Here is a 22,084-nt window from a genome sequence, read left to right as displayed (position 1 = left end):
AATAGTATACTTTTTTGTATTAACTATTTGAAAATTATCTTTAAGGATTACATTATTTACCTTTTCATTTTTTTCAGCTATAGCTTTCATGTTTTGCAACATTCCATCTTTAGCCTTACACTCTGCTTCAGCATCACCAAGACTCTTCTTCAAAGAATCTATCTCCAAGTGTGCAGTGTACAGGTCAGACATGGTCCTATCCCGAACATTGAAAACATCTCTCAGCTCTGCTGCCAACATGGACACTTCCTGCCTTGTGGCCTGAAGCTGATCCTCGCTCTTTCGAAGCTGTTCTCTCAAAAATCCAGACTCAGCCTATGAGGAAGTCACAATCTTTAGCAAGGGTTTCATTTTTATAAGGTACTAAAATTTACAATAATCATGGACTTAATCAATAATCAGTCCTGAACATACTGCACATGGTGGTTATAAAGTCACTTGCAGAATAAGGGAGACGTTATTGTACCTTGGTGGAGGACGCAGTCAGCATTTCTTTTTGCGCCTTCTCCTTTTCTGCCATGCACATTTTCAGCATGCCCGACTCTTCTCTCAGCTGTGTGAGCAGGTTTTCTTTGTTTACAGCAACGGATTTTAATGTTTGTACCTCTGCAGTTAGCTTTGTGTTCTCCAGCTCTGTATTCTTCAGGTGATTCTAATAAAATAGAAATGTAATTTGGTGAAAATAATACGTACAAACCTCACTGCTCAATTCTAATTTAAAAAAAAAAAAAAACACAAAATCCAATAAACTGCCATCAGTTATATTTATTACCTCCTGTAAAAACGTCCCTTTACATTAACTGGTGAATAATAAATCTACAAAATAGTATGAACAAAACTGATAATGCATCAAATGTACGTCTTACTGCTGCTAAATGTTTACCCTGTTGTTCACATAAAGCATGACCCTAATGGGGTTAAAATCTTGTTACATTGCACAAAAGCTGTAGAATTCTCTCCAAAGTTTTATAGTTCAAAAGTAATGGAGCAAGACTAAGACTAAATTATTTTCTCTCAAAATAGCAAAAATCCATGACAAGTTTCTCAAATATTTTTGCTTTTAATTTACCCTCCTTGTAATATCTGCAAGAGGTCGGCATTGTGAACACCTTGCATTGAGTGGGTTTAACCTAATAAAAGCTACCAAAATATTTCAATGAAAGCAGTATGAAAACGTACTTGGCTATCTATCCTTGATTACAGCTTTATTAAAAACAAAAGCAAGTTTACAAGGAGAGGAGGCCATTCGGCCCATCTTGCTCATTTGGTTGTTGGTAGCTTATTGATCCCAAAATCTTATCAAGCAGCTTCTTCAAGGATCCCAGGGTGTCGGCTTCAACAACATTACTGGGGAGTTGGTCCAGACTCTGACAATTCTCTGTGTAAAAAAAGTGCCTCCTATTTTCTGTTCTGAATGCCTCTAATCTAATTTCCATTTGTGACCCCTGGTCCTGGTTTCATTTTTCAGGTCAAAAAAATCCCTTGGCCGACATTGTCAATACCTTTTAGAATATTCACCAGAGCTGAATCCTTCATGGCAATTAACACTTTACTGCGAAAACCCAATGTTTAAATTCTCTCGAATTTAGTTATAAAATTACTACCCATGGTAATTGCTGATGAGGAGTAAAATTACAGGGATTTATTTAAATAAGCTGAAACAGCAGGGTTTGAAATCTGCACATCTTGTGCAGTTAATAAAGTTAGGCCTCAAGTTACTTTGAAGCCATATTAAATTACAACTTCAATGGGAGTTGTTGATGTGTAACGCAAATGAGGACAGAAATGGGAGATTTTTGTTTCAGCTACAAATTATGCACTACACAACGTGCTAAAGAAACACAAACGTATCCTGTAAAAACTATGCAATTTAGCAATACAAATGTGATACCTTATACAGCTCTTTCTCATCCTTCTCATTTTTTAATTGAGATTCCAACTGTTCTTTCTCCAGACTTAGTTTCTTCAGTCTTCCTCGAATGCTAAAATGCAGCAGAAAAAGCAAATCAAGGTAAAATAATTTAAATAACAAACGATACTGAATGCATACAAAATCAGAGCGTTTCTCAAAATGAGTCTTTTATGAAAATATTCTAGAAGTTTGATTCTATAGGAGCATAATGGTGTGTTGGTCAGATTCCTTATGTTCTCTATAAAGTGCTACAATTATAAAAAAGGAATGCTTGACTACCGATGCCATGTAATCTGTCATGATGCAAGCCTCTGGGTTCAGTAGCATGAGGAGAACTTGGAGCACAATCTATGGTACTGTTGTCAAGCTGCAGTTAAGAAACCCAGAGTGCTTCTATCACAGTTTAACTTAGAAGACAATATGTTAACAGAATAGTTACAGTTTTAATCTTAAACTCAGGCTTTTAATATATCACTTACCAAACAACACTAAGAGCAGGAACACATTATGAATTTATTGGAGAGTTCTTAATACAAGCTGGCTAGATAAGTAAGTTGAGACATTTTAACTAAGTTGAGCCAATGGGTGCTGTGACCTTTTATTTATTTATTTAAGCTGACCAAAGGAACCACTTTGGTTCATCTAATGCATTTATCTAACAAATCAAAAGAAAGAAGAAACACCTGTCTAATTCAGTCTCCTTCTCAATGGCTTTCTGGGACACCCCAATTAGGTTGTTTTCCAACTCTAGAATTCGAGAAGTGGCGTTCTCATACTTTTTCTTAATTTCTTCGTTCTCATCCTTAAGGGTTTGTGATTCATTGAGAATATCCTAAAGAGAAAATGAAGCAAATGTTGTTAGAATTGAGCTTGTGAGAGACAGTGCTGTTAATGCAGCACTTCACAAATGGGACACTCTTCTACCTTTGTTATTTACAGACTGGCTGCTCTTTAGCTTACAGGGTTTGTTAACAACTATTTAGAAGAAGAATGCTTATAGGGGACCTGGCTTTTTGTTGACCGACCCCCGAGAAAGGCGGGGGGGGGGGGGGGGGGGGGCCTGAACATAATGGGGGGGGTGGGGGGGGGGGGTGTGGGGGGGGTGGGGGGGGGGGGGGGGGGGGGGGTGGGGGGGGGGGGGGGGGGGGGGGGGGGGGGGGGGGGGGGGGGGGGGGGGGGGGGGGGGGGGGGGGGGGGGGGGGGGGGGGGGGGGGGGGGGGGGGGGGGGGGGGGGGGGGGGGGTGGGGGGGGGGGGGGGGGGGGGGGGGGGGGGGGGGGGGGGGGGGGGGGGGGGGGGGGGGGGGGGGGGGGGGGGGGGGGGGGGGGGGGGGGGGGGGGGGGGGGCAGCCGACGGAGGGGGGGGGGGGGGTGGGGGGAATTTCAATCGTACACCGGGGGGGGAAGCGGGGTGGGGGGGGGGGGGGGGGGGGGGGGGGGGGGGGGGGGGGGGGGCATGGGTTAGATCTTAGAGATTGCACTGTACTGTCTACACTGCAGGTACATGAAATAGAATCCATGTAAAGGATGTCAGTATTAAGCAAAGTTAGATTTTTACAGCTCAGAAGCAGGCATTAAAAACTTGTTTCTCTCAACCATTTACACTATAAGCAATGTTTTTCATCTATCCTATCAATGAAACGTGTACAGATGTATGATCAACATTGAGTTATTGCTCTGTGCCCAAGGCCAGTTACAGTATGGCTAATAAATTAGAAGGTAGTGCTATCTAATTAAAATAAAAGCAAACCCGTTTATCCTTTATACAGTCAGCAGAAAACAATGTTCTATCAAAACTTTCACCTAAAGGGATTTCTCACCAAATTATGACTTTGTTAGAATAATTTTTATCAGCATATCAAAATCTCATAAAAACTAGCAGTCATAACATTACAGCCACACTATATTGTATATATTTATGTTTTCATGTTACTTAGGATAGATTTATAGCATACAGGTCAAATTGATTAAATATATATTTTTTTTTTTACTTCAAGCACTCCATACTAAAAGGAGCCAAATTTTTGCATTTATTACATAAAGCAAAATATGTAATGAATTAATATATTTAATATTACCAAACAGCAGAGTTCTGATAATTCATTTTTTTTAAACATATTTGTTGATACATAGACTACAATACTGCAGCCAGTATTATGCATTTAAAATCAAATTAAGCATTGTCTTATATGCCATTAAATACATATTAAACAGATTGGTCCAACAATTATTTTTACAATGCGTCGCCATTAAAAAAACACAAGGGGGAGCTAACAGACAGAGACAAAGACAACCAAAAAACATGCCAATTGACTCTTCAATGGCAAAACCATAATAAATCATTGTTGAACGCAAAATTTTCTACCAGACTGTTCTTTTAACCATGAACAGCAACCAGTCTAGCCTTTTTAAACATTAGACAACAGTCTCTTATTTAAAATCAACTATAACATTACCTCTACTGGTGGCATACAAATAAAAACTAAATGTGAAACCGCTTATTAAAAAGGAAAAGTTGTCTTTCACAGAATAACTCTTTGCATTATATTCCGCAGTATAAAAAATACTTGTACAGGTTATATTATTTAATGTGTGTTTCATTACTCTATAGTAGAAATATCTACTTTTTGTTGATGACGAATTTTGGGCTAAAGTCTTTAATTATGCAATTTCCTGAAAGAAGAAAAAAGTTTCCAACAATTTAAACTTCATAAATGTAATAAAATTGACACAATATCAGTCTTGATCTGGATTTACTTTGCAAGTTCTTGACGTCAAAGTTGTTCTTTGTGGTTTTAAATAATATCATGTTGCCAGACACTTAAAGCTATTGCCCATTTTATTTCTACACAGAACAAGTCACATGGTCCCACTTCACTGTCTGAAGTGGCTCTCCAGCATAAACTGAGCAATACACATGAATCACCTTAGTCCTTAGTGCTTCAAGAAATATAAAAAGGTATTTCATGTTTTTACAGCCAAACTGCCTACGTAGATTATCATAGAATGTTCATGCTCACTATGTAGTGTTTATACTGTATAACCCTGGATATATGAAGTCATTACATACATGGCCTCTGAGGTAAGATGCTTTTGGCATCAGCTTATTAAAATTACTGTCACAAAATAGATTTTTTTTCTTGCGATACCACAATTGAACTCAAGCGAGAGCACAGTGTACCGCACGTACCATGAATGAATCTCAATGCATTAGGTCTTCATCAAGAAACCAAACACAAAAAAAAGAAAAAAAGTCACATGACCACATTAAGGCAGCCATATTAGATCACAGGATAAAGTGAAGCGTACCATAATTTTTTTATATGAGGCGTTTCCACAGCACTGAAAAATGCTTCCTAAGATATTAGCAGTTGAAAGGGCAGCAGTGGATTTACTTACCTGGTACTCCTTCTTGGCCTGTGCACACGTCTCCTTTTGCTGATCTGCTGCCTTCCCCAGCTTCTCAGCTTGTTCTTCAAGCTGATCTTTTTCTTTTTGCAGCAAGGATATCACCTTCATTAGCTCTTCTTTTTCTTTTAAAGCTTCTTCAATTTTATACTGCATAAAGAGAATCAATATCCCATAATTTTGTAATGTATGCATAACAAATGAATGGGAATTTTCTCATTGCTTCCAATGTTATCTCAAAATTAAGTCTACCATAAATGTTTTACTGCAACAATAAGTTTATGTACTGGTTATTGGTTCACAAGAAAATTTTACACAACAATTTATAAAGTAGTCAGTAGTAAAAAAAAGTGTCAGACTATAAAAGATACAAGACTGTACCTATAACTGTAAAAAGGTACAGGAACTTGCATTATGTTCAAAGTCATTCAAGTTTTGCTGCACCAATTATTAATTAATACAATTTTCTAGAATCCACCCAACTGCTGGCTCCATGCGAGTAACTCCAGATGCCACATGATGCAGCAACCTTTCACCTTTGCTGGCACCACCTTTTTCATTATATTACTAGAAAAAAAGTTTCCAACAGTTTAAACTTCATAAATGTTATACAACTGACGCAAGAATATCAGTCTTGATCTGGATTTACTTTGCAAGTTCTTGACGTCAACGTTGTTCTTTACGGTTTTAAATGTCATGTTGCCAGACATTTAAGGCTATTGGCCAGTTTATTTCTACGTAGAGCAAGTCATGTGGTCTTACTCAATATTCTACTATAAAAGTAAATAAGAATGGCCACACTACTTGGCTAGAGAGTCCCACTTCACTGTAAAATAATTTACATGTTTTTTTGTATTATTATTTATTTATTTATTAAATCAGAAACTACACAAAGGGAGCCAGCAGCATAATAGACAAGGGGAAAGTTTTAAAATGTTTTTATTCAAACACGTTCCCTTGAGAAAGATATATACAACATATCGAAACGTTGAGCAGCTGGCTCTTTGAGCTATATATATATATATATATATATATATATATATATATATATATATATATATATATATATATATATATATATATATATATATAGACACACACACTAAAATTTAAATGTATGCAGGTAGTGTAAAATGCAGCAAGATCAGGTTCTGTGTGGGCAGACAGCAACACAAACTGGAAACAGAGTCCAGACACAAACCTGAAAGATTTATGACAATACTCTCGGGAAGCCAAGGAAACACCATCCCTAACCAGCTGTGAGCCAACTACTTGAGGTGCTGCATTATCTTTTCAGCAGAACCATGCTGCAAGTGTGCACTGAATTTGCTACTATACTATTCTACACTATAGGTAATGGAAATGTTTGCCTTTTCAATGTAGTTGAATCATTCTTAAATAGATAAAAAGGCAGACATAGAAACAGTTATATTCATAACAGCACACCTCAAGCATGCCAGCCTTGGTGGTCACAACCAGTATATCAGAATTGCTTTCATCTTCCATGGTCATCAGGTCATCTGTAGGGGAAGTAGCTCGGAACTGGAATGGTGTACTGGCTCCTCGAATTTCACCTTTGTATGTGACATAACAGAACTGATAGAACTCTGCAACATCGTTTGGAACATAGTAACCTAGAAAAGAAATCAAAGAAAGTAACCCCATCAACCATGATCACAGTTAAGGCCCTGTGAAAATCGCAGACATTTTCTTTAAAATTCATGGCAGTGTCACGGGTAAAGTACTGTATTTCGCGGAACTATTTTATAAATTGTGTGTACAGGTTATTGTTTTAAAAAAAAGATATATAGATAAATGCACTGACAAAAAAAATAAAAGTTATTCAAGCACTTTACAACAGCCTGTGAAACGGTGTTGTAATTAACAGCCTGTAGGAAAGTGTATGTGTAAGGGCAGCTTTCAGTTCTAGTACGTCAGGTGCATGCTCACCATTTAGGTCTTGCAAAACAAATACAATGTGTAACCCATACTGATCTTGTGCAACAAGTCGACTAGTCAGTGACCACTGACAAGCAACCAGACTGTTGTAACAATTCCATAATCTCCTGCTTGTGATACTCGGCAACTTTAGGCAAGTATTCACATCTTAGCTGGGCTGATGAAGGAATCACTCCACCATTTGCTACACTCAGCCTGAAGAATTTACATAACTTTTGGTTGTCCAAATTTTCAAGAGGGATATTTACGCAAACAAACAACTGTCAGGTCAAAATTTAATGTATTGCATGCTTCACGTTCCTCAGTGGACTTTTGAATATGGAAGTCACCGTTATTTGTTTCTTTGCAAGTAAAGCAGTCTGTATCGCGACATCACCGTGGGGTCCATTACCGTGACAGCCCATAACAGCACTATGACATCACCGTGATGGACATTACAGCTCCGACCATTACAGCACTACGACATCACCGCACCAAATTACAATTCAATTCCCAGAAGACAAACGCGACACTTAACGGGAAACCCCCCACCCCCCTGTATGTAGGTTTTAATATGACCTAGAAGAGTCAGCAAGACCTGTATTGCACAAATGCAAAGCAGTTGCATTCCAGGTTTTACTACCAGCCCCCCCATCACATTTCTAACAGCATCCATTTCTCAAGGAAGAAATAAACAGTGGTTTTTGTTACCGCTATTTTGGCCAAAAAAACTGCCTTCGGTGTGTTTCTTTTGTCCGCCACAATAAGTAGAAATAGTTGTTTGTCCGTTTGGCAGGGCACCTAAAATGTAATCCTGTTAGCTGCTGGAGAACAGATTTACTGTGTGCGTATATAGTGGTCGTCCAAAGTTTACAAACCCTAACTTATGGAAGTGTAACATCCTAAAATTAACATTGAATACATGTATATATTACATTCCTACAAAACACTCCTATTTATTTATGGCAAATGTACAGTACCAGTCAAAAGTCTGAGTACACCTGTTGAAACCAGGTTTTTCATGATTACCTATGCTTTTAACTGTATAGACTTGTCTAGAAACACTTAATATTTCATTATATGATACGTGTACTTATATAAGCTGATAATCATAAGTGAATTGCATTCAAAAATTTTATTTTTAAATGAAAATGTAAATTTGTCAAGTTCAATGAAATGGTCACCGAAAGCAAGGGGATTTCAGTCTGAAGCCCAAGTCAGTTAAAAGTCTGAAATGTGTACAACACAGTGTTAGAACAATGGCCTAAGTATAAAAGTATCTTTGTTAGATGTTCTCTGAGTTAACTAGCATGTTACCTAATTAACCTTTTGTCACCAATTATTGTTAACAGGTGAGGGTCCATGATTACTATAAATATAGGTAGCATAGGCACAAGTTTGTCATTCCTGAATTTAAGGGAGCAGAAAATGGCAAAATACGCTCAGTTAAGCAAAGAAAAAAAATTCTGTAAACAGTCTGTAATTACTTTAAGAAATTAAGATCAGTCTTTAAGACAAATCGCAAGAACTTTGCAAATGTCTGTAATTGCTGTGGCCAAGACCATCAAACGATTTGAAGAAACTGGCACTCACGAGGTCGAACAAGGTCAGACAGGCCAAGGGTAACCTCAGAATCAGAGAACAAGTTCATTCGAGTCACAAGCCTGCGAAACCGGCGATTAACTGCCCCTGAAATACAAGCTCAGATAAGAAGTACAGATGTTTCAAAATCAACTGTTCAGAGGAGATTGCGTGAAGCTGGCCTAACTGGAAGAATTGCTGCAAACAAACCATTGTTAAGAGTGCAGAACAAGAGGAAGAGACTTGCCTGGGCCAAAAAAACACAAAAACTGGATGTTTGAGGAGTGTAAGTCGGTCTTATGGACCAATGAGTCAAAATTTGAAATATTTGGGTCCAGCCGTCGATAATTTGTAAGACCCAGAGAGGGTGACCGCATGAGTTCTACATGTGTGGTTCCCACTGTTAAGCATGGAGGAGGCAGTGTCATGGTCTGGGGTTGCTTTGCTGGTGACAGAGTTGGTGATCTTTACCAAGTCCATGGCAAGCTCAACCAGCATGGCTATCATAGCATACTTCAGAGCCATTCCATCAGGATTACGGCTAGTTGGGCAGTCCTTCATTCTTCAGCAAGATAATGACCCGAAACACACCTCAAAGTTGTGCAAGAGCTATCTGGCAAAGAAGGAAAGTGAAGGACAACTCAATCTAATGACCTGGCCTGCCCAGTCTCCAGGCCTCAATCCCATAGAACTTGTATGGGACGAACCGGACAGAAGAGTCAAAGCAAAGCTACCCACAAGTGCCCTACATGTCTGGGAATTGCTGCAGAAGAGCTGGGAGGACATGTCGGGTGATTTCCTGCTGAAACTTGTTAACCGAATACCTCGTGTTTGTGAGGCTGTTATTAAGGTAAAGGGTGGCTATTTTGAGGAATCCAAGATTTAGAGACAATTTTCAATTTTCTTGAACATTGCTTTGATACTCCTTATGTTTTGTTTTGTATATTGTAACATGTGTTTTCATTTTCAAGTATTTACAGAAACATATACGATGTAAAACATTGTCAATTATGAAAAAAAACTAGTTTCCAGCAGGTGTACTCAAACTTTTGACTGGTACTCTATGTAGATGGTACATTCCTAAAATTACCCTATTCTTCTGTTTTCTAATACTAAAAGTTCCAAAACAAAAAAAACTGTCAGTTCAGCTTGTTACAGTGCGTACGCTTTGTTTGTGTTGTGTTCTGTAGCCCTGAATAAATATATTTTCAAAGAAACAAGAAATCACCATTTAATGTGTGTAGCAGAAGCATACACTGGGATATCTTAGACAAACAACGGTGGATATCGACCAATTGCAATATACGCTGAGACCTTGAGGGTGGAGATATGAATCCACAATTAAATATTATTATTATTAATAATAAAAGCTTCTGCTGGAAACTCAGATACAGGGGAATGGGGAAGAGCTGCAAGTCTCACACTGTCACTGGAAGAACTGGATCAGGCTTGCGCCTTTGACAATTAAATATTAGCAGATTTAAATACCTCTGCGATGTATTTGTAATATATATACACACACACACACACATAATATATATATATATACACATATATATATATATATATATATATATATACATACATACACACACACAGTACTGTGCAAAAGTTTTAGGCAGGTGTGAAAAAATGCTATAAAGTAAGAATGCTTTCAAAAATAGACATGTTAATAGATTATATTTATCAATTAACTAAATGCAAAATGAGTGAACAGAAGAAAAATCTACATCAAATACATATTTGGTGTGACACCCTTTGCCTTCAAAACAGCATCAATTCTTCTAGGTACACTTGCACAAAGTCTGGGATTTTGTAGGCATATAGTCAGGTGTATGATTAAACAATTATACCAAACAGGTGCTAATGATCACCAATTCAATATGTAGGTTGAAATACAATCATTAACAAACAGAAACAGCTGTGTAAGAGGAATAAAACTGGGTGAGGAACAGCCAAACTCAGCTAAGAAGGTGAGGTTGCTGAAGACGGTTTACTGTCAAAAGTCATACACCACGGCAAGACTGAGCACAGCAAGGCAGACAGGGGTTTCCAGATGTGCTGTCCAAGCTCTTTTGAAGAAGCACAAAAAAACATGCAAAGGACCGTAGACGCAGTGGTCGGCCAAGGAAACTTACTGCAGCAGATGAAAGACACATCATGCTTACCAACAGATCAAGGCCAGCCCAATATCCAGACCTGAACCCCATTGAAAACCTCTGGAATGTGATCAAGAGGAAGATGGATGGTCACAAGCCATCAAACAAAGCCGAGCTGCTTGAATTTTTGCACCAGGAGTGGCATAAAGTCACCCAACATCAATGTGAAAGACTGGTGGAGAGCATGCCAAGACGCATGAAAGCTGTGCTTGAAAATCAGGGTTATTCCACCAAATATTGATTTCTGAACTCTTCCTAAGTTAAAACATTAGTATTGTGTTGTTTAAAAATGAATCTGAACTTATTTTCTTTGCATTATTCGAGGTCTGACAACACTGCATCTTTTTTGTTATTTTGACCAGTTGTCATTTTCTGAAAATAAATGCTCTAAATGACAATATTTGTATTTGGAATTTGGGAGAAATGTTGTCAGTAGTTTATAGAATAAAACAAAAATGTTCATTTTACCCAAACACATACCTATAAATAGTAAAACCAGAGAAACTGATAATTTTGTAGTGGTCTCTTAATTTTTTCCAGAGCTGTGTGTGTGTGTGTGTGTGTGTATATATATTATATATATATATATATATATATATATATATATAAATCAAAACACACGTTGAATATCATTCCGCAATTAGTGAAAAGAAAAAAAAAAAAAAATTGATATGCAGCCCCAAATACATACAAACCGCTTGTGGAAACACGCTTTTATTGCATGGAGGTTTTACTTGTCGTATTTACCCAACTAGTTATGATGGAGCTGTACGGGAACAGAACTGGGAATTGAATTGTAGTTCGGTGCGGTGATGTTGTAGAGTTGTTAGGTGCAGTCGTTGTAATGGTCGACGCTGCAATGTCCATCGCAGTAATGTCGTAGCGTTGTTATGGGCAGTCGTTGTAATGGCCCACGCGGTGATGTTGTAGCGTTGTAATGGCCAGCGCAGTAATGGCCCACGTGGTGATGATGTAGCGCTGTAATGGCCAGCGCAGTAATGGCCCACGCGGTGATGTTGTAGTGTTGTAATGGCCAGCGCAATAATGGCCCACACGGTGATGTTGTAGCGTTGTAATGGCCAGCGCAGTAATGGCCCACGCGGTGATGATGTAGCGTTGTAATGGCCAGCGCAGTAATGGCCCACGCGGTGATGTCACAGCGTTGTAATGGCCCACGTGGTGATGATGTAGCGCTGTAATGGCCAGCGCAGTAATGGCCCACGCGGTGATGTTGTAGTGTTGTAATGGCCAGCGCAATAATGGCCCACGCGGTGATGTTGTAGCGCTGTAATGGTCGACGCGGTAATGTCCTTCGCGGTGATGTTGTAGCGTTGTTATGGGCAGTCGCTGTAAAGGCCAGCGCCATAATGGACCCCGCAGTGATGTCGGCATGGTTTTGGACTCGCTGTTATGTCACATAACCTTCACATGATCTGCTGCAGACACATTTTTAGCCTTATTTACAGCGTGCAGTATTTTAATTTCCCACCTAGATTGCATATAGTCACATGATAATCACTGCACAGCACTATGTGCACGGAAAATAGTACACACAGGCACACAGCAGAGCTGAACAGTTTTTTTTGTATGAAATACAAATAATTAAATCAAATATTTTTTATTTCTTACGAATATTGTAAAAAATCGCGGTATTGGGCTAATTTCACGATTTTTGTGCAGCTTGTGAAATCGGAATTTACACAGGGTCTTAATCACAGTCAGAGTTAAAGCAGTTATAAATGCTTGCCTTATATAGTATAATAAACAAATGAATGAATGAAGCAACAGTTTACCTTGAAATACCACCACACAGTTAACTGATGTTCCTTCTACATACTTTTCTGGAAGAGGTGACCACAGAAAAGTATAGTAATCCCGAGCTGTGCTCCAGCCAACCTAGAGAGAGAGAGAGAGAGAGAGAGAGAGAGGAGAGAGAGAGAGAGAGAGAGAAAGGACATCGACATGTAATTAATTAATTTTTCACGAGTATATAATATATATCTACAGAGAGAGAGCGAGAGAGAGAGAGACACACACACACACACACACACACACACACTATAACTCCCTTCATTACAACAAACCTTCGGCTATAACGAACCTGGTCCCTGGATCCCAAATAAATAAATAAATAAATAAAATAACATAATATAAAACACACACTCTCAACATCACGGTCTGTACACACGCGATGCGAACTCTGCTCCGCAGTGAAGTCAACTCTTTTGTCTTAATAAATAATGTGTTGTGTATGCCTCTGAAACCAAATACTTTTATATTGCAACACAGCTGGCAACTACATATATCGTTTGAAAAAAAGCAGTAATGCAGGAATATCTCTGTCGTGAATATAGGTTGTCAAAAAGCACTCTTTTTTTTTGGCTTGTTCAACAACCATGTGGAAAATCATAATTGATTACAGTAAAACAACAACAACCTTGAGGATCTGAACTTTTCATTTTGAATAAAAGCTCAATTTGGGATTCTTGTATATTGGATTAAGATTTGGTGCGCTTTGAAATCATTCATGTCAAATTAGTCTTGAATTCTGTATTTTTGCTTTTTGTACTGCGTTTTAATTTATAAAATAGGACAGGATAAAGCAAAGGTAGAATATTGCATACATGAGACAAACAGGTATGTGTAATTCTACTTGTACTCACAATCTCATTAATTTACACCAACAGGTTATCATTCATTTTGATTGTCCTTTCGCTATAACTAACTCTTCAATATAATTAACAAAAGGCTTGGACCCCAACAGGCTCATTACACTGCACTTTTGGAAAAATGTGAACCTTTCAAAAATTAATCTTTGCTTTAATTTGGAGATTACACAAAAACAAATTTAAAATCAAAGAATACAGCATCATATTCTAAGGTTAGAAGTTAGCAAAGAACTAATATTATCGGATTTATTATAGCATTAACCAGTTTTGGCCTGAATAATCTTAAAATGAACCAGTTTCTGACATACAAAATGCATCTATGTTAACATAAAAAATACACACACAGAGTAGTCATGGAGTGGCATGTATTTACATGGTTGATTTCAAGAAAAAGTTAACCGAATCACTCAGTACATAGTTCCACAACTTGGCAACAGTTTAATTATAAATCAGATGTTTGCCTACTCTTAACCCTCCCAGGCAACATTCCCAGCTCCCTCGCCACACTCATGTTGCTTTTAAGTTTTTATTTTCTGCTACTTCAAAGAGCTAATATAGCTTCAGTAGATTGAAATAAGAATAAACATGGCATACTCTAAATGTTACTGAAAACAGTGCAGCCATGTAATACACAAGGAAACTCCACTGTGTTACACATTAAAAGTAAAAGGCCTCCAAGAAGACACGTCAGCATTCATTAGTTCATGACTCCGATCTGCAATTCTTAAGCTTTTAATCAAGTGTCACTTTTTTATTCTTTTTTTTTTATCATCATCATCATCGGGCTCTTTTCTTATTAGTAGAAAACCATCTACAGCATTAAGACCAGACATGAGAACAGGAATAGGGTCAATTGTACCAAATGATAGCTTATCTTTAGTTCAAAGTAGAGAAAAACAAACATTACATATTCTGTTAAGTTCAATTCTAAACACTCAGCTAGTTTAACATGGAGACAAACGACTGACACCTAAAACAGGATGGGATCTTTGTAAATAATTCTAACAATAATTTCATACAGTATATAAAAAAAACAAAAGACCCTCCCCAAAAAAAACAATTTACATAAAACTCGCAAAAAGCTAAAAAATAAGCACCGAAAAATGAAATTAATAAAAACTGAAAAACAGAAGCGCTGTGTATACCACAACTAACAATATACCAGGGAATACGTATATTTATTTTTGTAGTTCTAAGTTTGTAACTATTTGGCACTAGGGGGCAGCAGAAACTTATAAACCACACTTTCTATTATCTTCTGTATCATCTTGCTCACAAATGAACCTTCAGGTAGGCAACATTTGATTTGGGGTGTTCTGCCAACACAGCACTAGAAAAAGATCATTCAACGCTATCCACTTGAAATGTACTGTTGTAACTTTACTACTGCTTTTCAGGGTGGATATAATATGCTCCGATCAGATCACAAGACAGGGAATAGTCAAAACGGCATTGCTTTGGATACTTTCCAGTTTGCTTTTAAAACAGTAGAAGTCAGTCTGAAAAAGAGGCAACTTTGTTTGAATGGGGAACAGTTTGCTGACTGAGCAAAAACATGGTAACTAACACATTGGTAATAAAAGCATATAAAGTTTGCTTCAGACAGCCTGAAAGCTAGTGTTTGTATAACAGTGACTCTAACAAACACTTCAAACTCTTCAAGTCAATTACCTCAATAACCTTGATAAACACAAAATATAAATAACAAATTATCAATATTTCTACACTTTTAGCATGTTCTCACCAGTGATATGCAAACTATTTACCTCACTGTAAAATATTTACAGCACGCACGACTTCTATATAGTCCTGAGCTACTGTCCAACAGAAAAACAAACTTACCTTAAAAATGCCAACCCAGTCTTTCGGATGAGGCCTGATGTACGGGGTCAGAGTATAGTGACACTCCAGAGCAGCATGTGGAAGGTAGCTTTTTGCCACATTTTGAAAGATCACATGTGCAAAGTTTGACATCTCCGTGGTATTGCCGGTTGCCGATAGGTCTTCAAATAATGACATTCTTTTTCAATCGACAAGTCTTCTGCAAAACAAATAAGATAATATTGTAACTAATTGAGTCCTCCCATGCATCCTTCTGGCTACCAGTTCACTTTTGTGTTACATCACTTTACAATTAACATTCCCCCACCCTCCTATTTCAGCCTCAGACTCTCACTTGTCTGATGGCACTAACAAGGGTCCATGATGTCTTTTGGTATCACCAACAATATTTTCAGCATTTTTTATTTGTTTCCTTATTTGGGACTGCGAATAAGAACATGTTTTGCAATGCTTCATATACATTTGCATTCAGTGCATCTACACCTGGCTATAATAGGGGCATGACTCTTTATGCTTACATCATGTCAGTTTTCTCATGCTGGAAAATCTCCCCACAGTGCTGGTACATTCAAATTACTAGTTGGCTAATAAAACAGATTATAATTCTAATTACTAATTCTGGCTTTGAACTAAGCTGTAGAGGACTGTGATCTGTACAGTATGTGGATATCACCTTACACTACCAGAAGACAACTGGAGTTAATCATTGCAGAGGGCCATGTCATGTCTGCCGCAGTGTTTAGTATTGGCTGACTAATGTCCAACAATCACTTTCAATGAATGGATAACTGAGCTGGTTGGCTCCCAAAGTTTAGACTTCAAAAGCTCGACTCCATAGCACCTCAAAACAACAGCAAAAAATGCAGGCTGTTTATTTTGACTTGCTTTATTAAAAGCTCAGTTTACATCTATTGGACAGCAAATACTAAATAAAGACACAATTGGTCCAAATGTATCATCTACCAAAACCAGCCAATCAATACTGCACCAACAAAAGCAACCAGTCCTGAACCCGCAAATGCAGAGTCAGCCTGTGAGCTCAACTGGAGTGGAGGCAGCATCTTTCAACAACAATAACAAATTGCTCCATTCAGATATCTGGCACTGCCCAGATAAACTATAGGCAGCTCTGACAAGTAAAATGTTATTTGTTTATAAAGCCATTTGTTTTTTTTCTCCAATTATGTATGCAATCCTTTCATTTTTGGAACAATTTTCTTAATATGTTTATCAGTGGAAGGGTACCCCGACAAAGGTAAATGTAGGTATTCTAACTGCGATTGTGCCCTCTCAATGATGCAAGATTATTGACCGTGACAAAGTACCTTCAACTCTTGCGTTATATGGTATATGACAAAGCCAATGCAAGTGAATTACCTAACAACAATGCTATCCAGAATAAGCCAGAAGGCATGTATCTCACACATTTACACTAATCACAGCATCCGCAGTACCCTACAAAAACTGTCCAATACTGGATTGCAAGCGAGAGAAATTAGGTCCGTCAGTGGTCACAGATCCGAGACCTCCAAAACATCCCTGCATATTTACTGGGCGCCCAGTAATAACGCACCAAGAATTGACAATCTCCAGCATGCTCTCTCATGCCATACAATACAGCATCACGCACTGACCCTTCTGTTTGTGAATTCACCTCCTCATCATCCCGTAAAGTTTACAATTTCTTAACTTATTCCAGACTCCAATTACTACCTAGTTCTTGAGCAGCCAATTGCTTCCTAATTGCTTATGCCTCAAAAGTATAGAAAATGGCTATTATCCCCCACAAACTTTGCTTTTGTGACCAGGACAGTGATATTTGAAATTTACCTATTTCCAATGAGAAAACGGGCGAATTTGTGTCTTTTCGTTCACATAAAGTCAGAAAAAACAACATATGAATCCAAATTAACATGTATTTATACTAAAGCAATACAAAAATGACTACAAAAGATTTAGAAGTGAGTAGTTTTTCGAGATTTACTATTATACTGTAAATCACTTTCACGAATCAGCCCCCAAATGTAGTCTCCCATCATGTTCTCATTATACTGTCCTTGGTAGCGGCGTTCAAAGTCCAGTATATCCTGGTGGAAGCGCTTGCCTTGCTCCTCCGAGTACGCTCCCATGTTCTCCTTGAATTTATCAAGATGAGCATCAAGGATATGGACTTTGAGGGACATCCTACAGCCCATTGTGCCGTAGTTCTTCACCAGAGTCTCAACCAGCTCCACATAGTTTTCGGCCTTGTGATTGCCCAGGAAGCCCTGAACCACTGCGACAAAGCTGTTCCAAGCCGCTTTCTCCTTACTAGTGAGCTTCTTGGGGAATTCATTGCACTCCAGGATCTTCTTTATCTGTGGTCCGACGAAGACACCGGCTTTAACCTTTGCCTCAGACAGCTTAGGGAAGAAGTCTTGAAGGTACTTGAAGGCTGCCGACTCCTTATCTAGAGCTCTGACAAATTGTTTCATAAGGCCCAATTTGATGTGCAGTGGTGGCATCAGCACCTTCCGGGGGTCCACCAGTGGCTCCCACTTGACGTTGCTCCTCCCCACAGAGAACTCGGTCCGCTGTGGCCAGTCCCGTCTGTGGTAGTGCGCCTTGGTGTCCCTGCTGTCCCAAAGGCAAACATAGCAGGGAAACTTGGTAAAACCGCCTTGGAGACCCATCAGGAACGCCACCACTGCAGCCTCTTAATGCCATCTCAGAAAAATGCAGATATGTATCCACTTAGGCAGCTGGAACTAAACTGAACTGGTGGGCTTAAGGCCCCTGTATTTATACTACTATTTATATTACTGGAAAGTTCTAGAAGTTACTCAGCACTGAATCTATCTGGAATGCTCTGGAAAATAGGTAAATTTCAAAATATCACTGTCCTGGTCACAAAACCAAAGTTTGTGGGGAATAATGGCCATTTTCTATACTTTTGAGGCATAAGCAATTAGGAAATAACACTTACTACCCATTTAACCAAAATAAAAAAAATTGTTACACGGTGCTTTCAATCCACGCCCACTACAGGGCTTCAGTGCCGACATAGCATTTCACACAGGGGTTGGTCCAGTGATTAAAGAAACAGCCTTGTAACCAGGAAGTCCTAGGTTCAAATCCCAGCTCAGCCAATGGTTCATTGTGTGACCCCAAGCAAGACACTTAACCTCGTTGTGCTCCGTCTTTCGGGCGAGACGTTCTTGTAAGTGACTCTGCAGCTGATGCATAGTTCACACACCATAGAAATAAAAATAAGACATAAAATAGGACAGCTCTGTAAACGGTATAGACAATTCACACAGACCAAAATGCAGCATCAGTGTGTTCTGAGTCATCATAACTCGTCAGTGTGAAAGGGATATTAGATTAATGGAATTAAACCCCCATGGGCAAACTACCTCTGCACTTAACCAAAATCACAATCTGCTACATACAAACAAAAGAAACAAAATGCTGGGAATAAAGAGAGGCTATTGGCCCAAGGTGGCTTGTCTTTTCTTTGTACCCATAACTCCCACACACAAGTTAATGGAGAATGAATGAGAAAACTCGCATGATGATGCAGCCCTCAGTGATCTACTGTAGAGAGATAAACACTTGTCCATACACTACATGTTTATAACATTTCACTGCCCTTTAGACTAATGAAACAGAGTGTATTCCAGCAACAGATATGGACTGTTACTCTCATAACTAAATATTTGGAAGAGATCATCTGGACGCACTTTATAATGTTACTACATGTTGCAGAAGAATCTGCATCTTGTGTTAAATTTGTTTTTTAGTTTTCCTAAGGTTTGTATAATCTTGTCCTGAACCTGTACTCATTTGCAGTCATGATAAAACTGCTGGTTCGAAACATTAACCCAAGGGCACATTGTTCTGTATCTTGTGAGAAGCCTGTGATCTTTCATTTGTTGTGGGTGAGTAAACTGTTATACTGATAAACCTCAGAATGTTTTTGATGAGGCTGAAAAATATTAACACCACTATATTGTACAGTACAATACACAGAATAACAATATGGTTGATTTTAGCAAAAGCAGATCTAACCCATTTTTAAAAATCAATTGCTCACCAAGCACTACCACTGTCTTTTATAGTTTCATTCAGATCTTTCTGGATATGCAACCAGGAAAATGAAAAGCCATACACTGGAAGTTACACTGAGATTGAGATCCAAAGTTTTTCTGTATATTCAGAGAGTGGTTCTTCATCAGATCCTCAGACAGAAGAAAGATAAGAAAGGCTTTGTAATGGACAAAATAAATTTTAAAAAGGGCTGAAAATAATCTAATGATTTTACACATGTGGGTTGGTTTGGTATGAAAATATTGGCATGATTTTGCTATCTTGTTTTATAATTCATGAATTTAGAATCTGCGATTGATTTTTCTTTCTTATTCTTAGTTGTGTGCCTTGTTGTACATTAACATTTTGCCAGGGGGAATATTGGTATGATGCATGACACACCCACATTCCAATCCTTCAGCACAAAGTACTCGTCTTTTCTGGAGGCACTGAGATACTTGGCCATAGAGGTGAATCACTCAAATCAGTAAAATGCATTGAATGAAGATTTGCTTATTTTTTATTATTAGATATTTGTCATCCCCTGTGGCACAACATTTGAAAAGAAATCTTCTAGTATATACAGTATCACAGAGTGCACAATACCCCAATATGGGAACCATTTGGTTGATGGCCAAAGACACCAGCACATTTTCCCTAAAATGTTTACATTACCCTGCAAATATAAATCAGTACATTCAGCTTAAATGGTTTCTGCACAACATAAACGGACAGTTTACTTTGTCAGATACCAGGAATTAAAGGTTTAAATCATGCACGATGTTTTCCCATCACAAGGTCTAAAGTCTCGGATTCTGCTTTAAATATACCGCTGCGGTAATCATATTCTCTTTCACTCTGCTGACACATTTAAAAGTGCACTCTTTGAATGAAACAATACATACATCTTTATCCAAACATCTTCACTATGGAAACGGAAACAGAAACATAAAATGTGCAATAAACGTTTCTATATTACTGAAGATATCTACTACAATGCTCTCCTACTTCCAGCTGCTGCCTCATATCTGGCGAAAACTAGTTCACATGTTGCATGTTTTATTTTATTTGTTTGTTATTTTCCCAGTAAATGTTTACATCTACTGAAAAGTGGTAGTTGGGTAATTTTTGTTGATTTGACGCGGAATGACCCAGTTTATAAAAATTCAGTCAGTAGTTAAGATTGCAAATAAACTGGGAAGATTTCTTCAGATTGTAACATGTACAAAGTATAAACCGTTACCCATTATGCAATTTAAAAATTCCCCATTACCGGTTCCTAGCAAATCTGACGATATTGGCATGTATTGTAACTGGTATAACCATGAGCAAGAAAAGAATAACCTGTATGAGTCAATCACTTGACTGCTTAACACGTCACACACTTTGTATTAATACTGTACAGATAAACGTGAAGCTGCACCCCTTGCTTAACCCGATTGGTTCTCTACCACTGTTGACATTTTAGTTAAATGGCGTAGTTTTCAGATTCTTGCAACTGATTGGTCAAAGAGGGTGCCAATCCACAATGTTATCGTGTTTTCCCCATACCAATAGGTTATTTTTTACTTATTACATATGAGAGACATTCCTGACCATATAACAAAACGGCATAATACTGTGACTAATGATACAATAAATAAAATTCGTACTAGCATCTTAAACCACTAAACTAGACATATATTATTGTTGTTATAGAAATATCGAGCGTAATTTGTTTATGACTCCCCACATATTCACATTGTACAGATTTAAAGAAAAGCCGGTAACCGCTGCACCACAAAACAGATGTATCATAACAGCGTGTGTTCATATCAGAATAAAACATATAATATACCCAGAATGTACACAGGCCCACGCTCCAGCGTTCTCAGCATAAACTGTCATCCGCTTTCCTTTTCATGTCAACGTTACTAACCTATGGAATAGTCTAGCACTGGTCATTTACACGAAATCAGAATATATTCTCATAACCTGTACAAAACAATAACAATAACAAAAACCTAGTTTAGTAGTTCTGGTGCTGAAATGACTGCCAAACAAAAACCGAAAGCTCAGTGTAGAATTCTAAAAGACACTGTAACTAAATAATTGGCTTCTTAACTATAATTTAGATCGTTCTACACACGTACATATATAATACAACACAAAATACCTGGATTCTATGTGACGTTGATGTAAAACTCCAACCTGTTCAGAAGTTGTTACTGTCTGCTATCAGTCGACCTTCTTCCTAACAAACGACACACACAACGCTTGACGTAACTTCCTGATAATGATGTCAGTGTCAGATGATTTCAAGAGGTCAACCGGTAGTTGTTGTTGATGGATGAAATGTCAGGTTTAAGTGTTTGTCACAATTAAAAACAACCGAAATATAATACGTGACCGTTATTTTGACTTTAAATTTGTGACGCCTGTAGATGCGTGTTTATTTAGTTAACCGAATGAGTGTACTTGTTTCCAAACAGTCAAAAATTTGACAAATGTGGGATAGTCATCTTAAACAT

General features: G+C 38.2%; 1 protein-coding gene across 1 annotated transcript in view; it reads right to left on the bottom strand.

Moving 5' to 3' along the window:
- Positions 1 to 21,829, bottom strand: part of tax1bp1b (Tax1 (human T-cell leukemia virus type I) binding protein 1b) — a 38,626-nt gene extending 16,797 nt beyond the window's left edge. The window contains exons 1-9 of the mRNA XM_041249034.1: positions 21,730 to 21,829; positions 15,507 to 15,705; positions 12,789 to 12,891; positions 6,764 to 6,951; positions 5,309 to 5,467; positions 2,596 to 2,744; positions 1,892 to 1,982; positions 467 to 652; positions 61 to 315 (exon numbers count right to left, since the gene is read on the bottom strand). Coding sequence (XP_041104968.1) covers positions 61 to 315; positions 467 to 652; positions 1,892 to 1,982; positions 2,596 to 2,744; positions 5,309 to 5,467; positions 6,764 to 6,951; positions 12,789 to 12,891; positions 15,507 to 15,683 — 1,308 coding nt within the window. The 5' untranslated portion in view covers positions 15,684 to 15,705; positions 21,730 to 21,829. The remainder of the gene's footprint in view (positions 1 to 60; positions 316 to 466; positions 653 to 1,891; positions 1,983 to 2,595; positions 2,745 to 5,308; positions 5,468 to 6,763; positions 6,952 to 12,788; positions 12,892 to 15,506; positions 15,706 to 21,729) is intronic.
- Between the last annotated feature and the right edge of the window lie 255 nt (positions 21,830 to 22,084).

The sequence above is a fragment of the Polyodon spathula genome, chromosome 4 (assembly GCF_017654505.1).
Source record: "Polyodon spathula isolate WHYD16114869_AA chromosome 4, ASM1765450v1, whole genome shotgun sequence".
NCBI lineage: Eukaryota > Metazoa > Chordata > Actinopteri > Acipenseriformes > Polyodontidae > Polyodon > Polyodon spathula.
The sequence above is the reverse complement of the archived record's forward strand: the minus strand, read 5'-3'. Positions and strand labels throughout refer to the sequence as shown.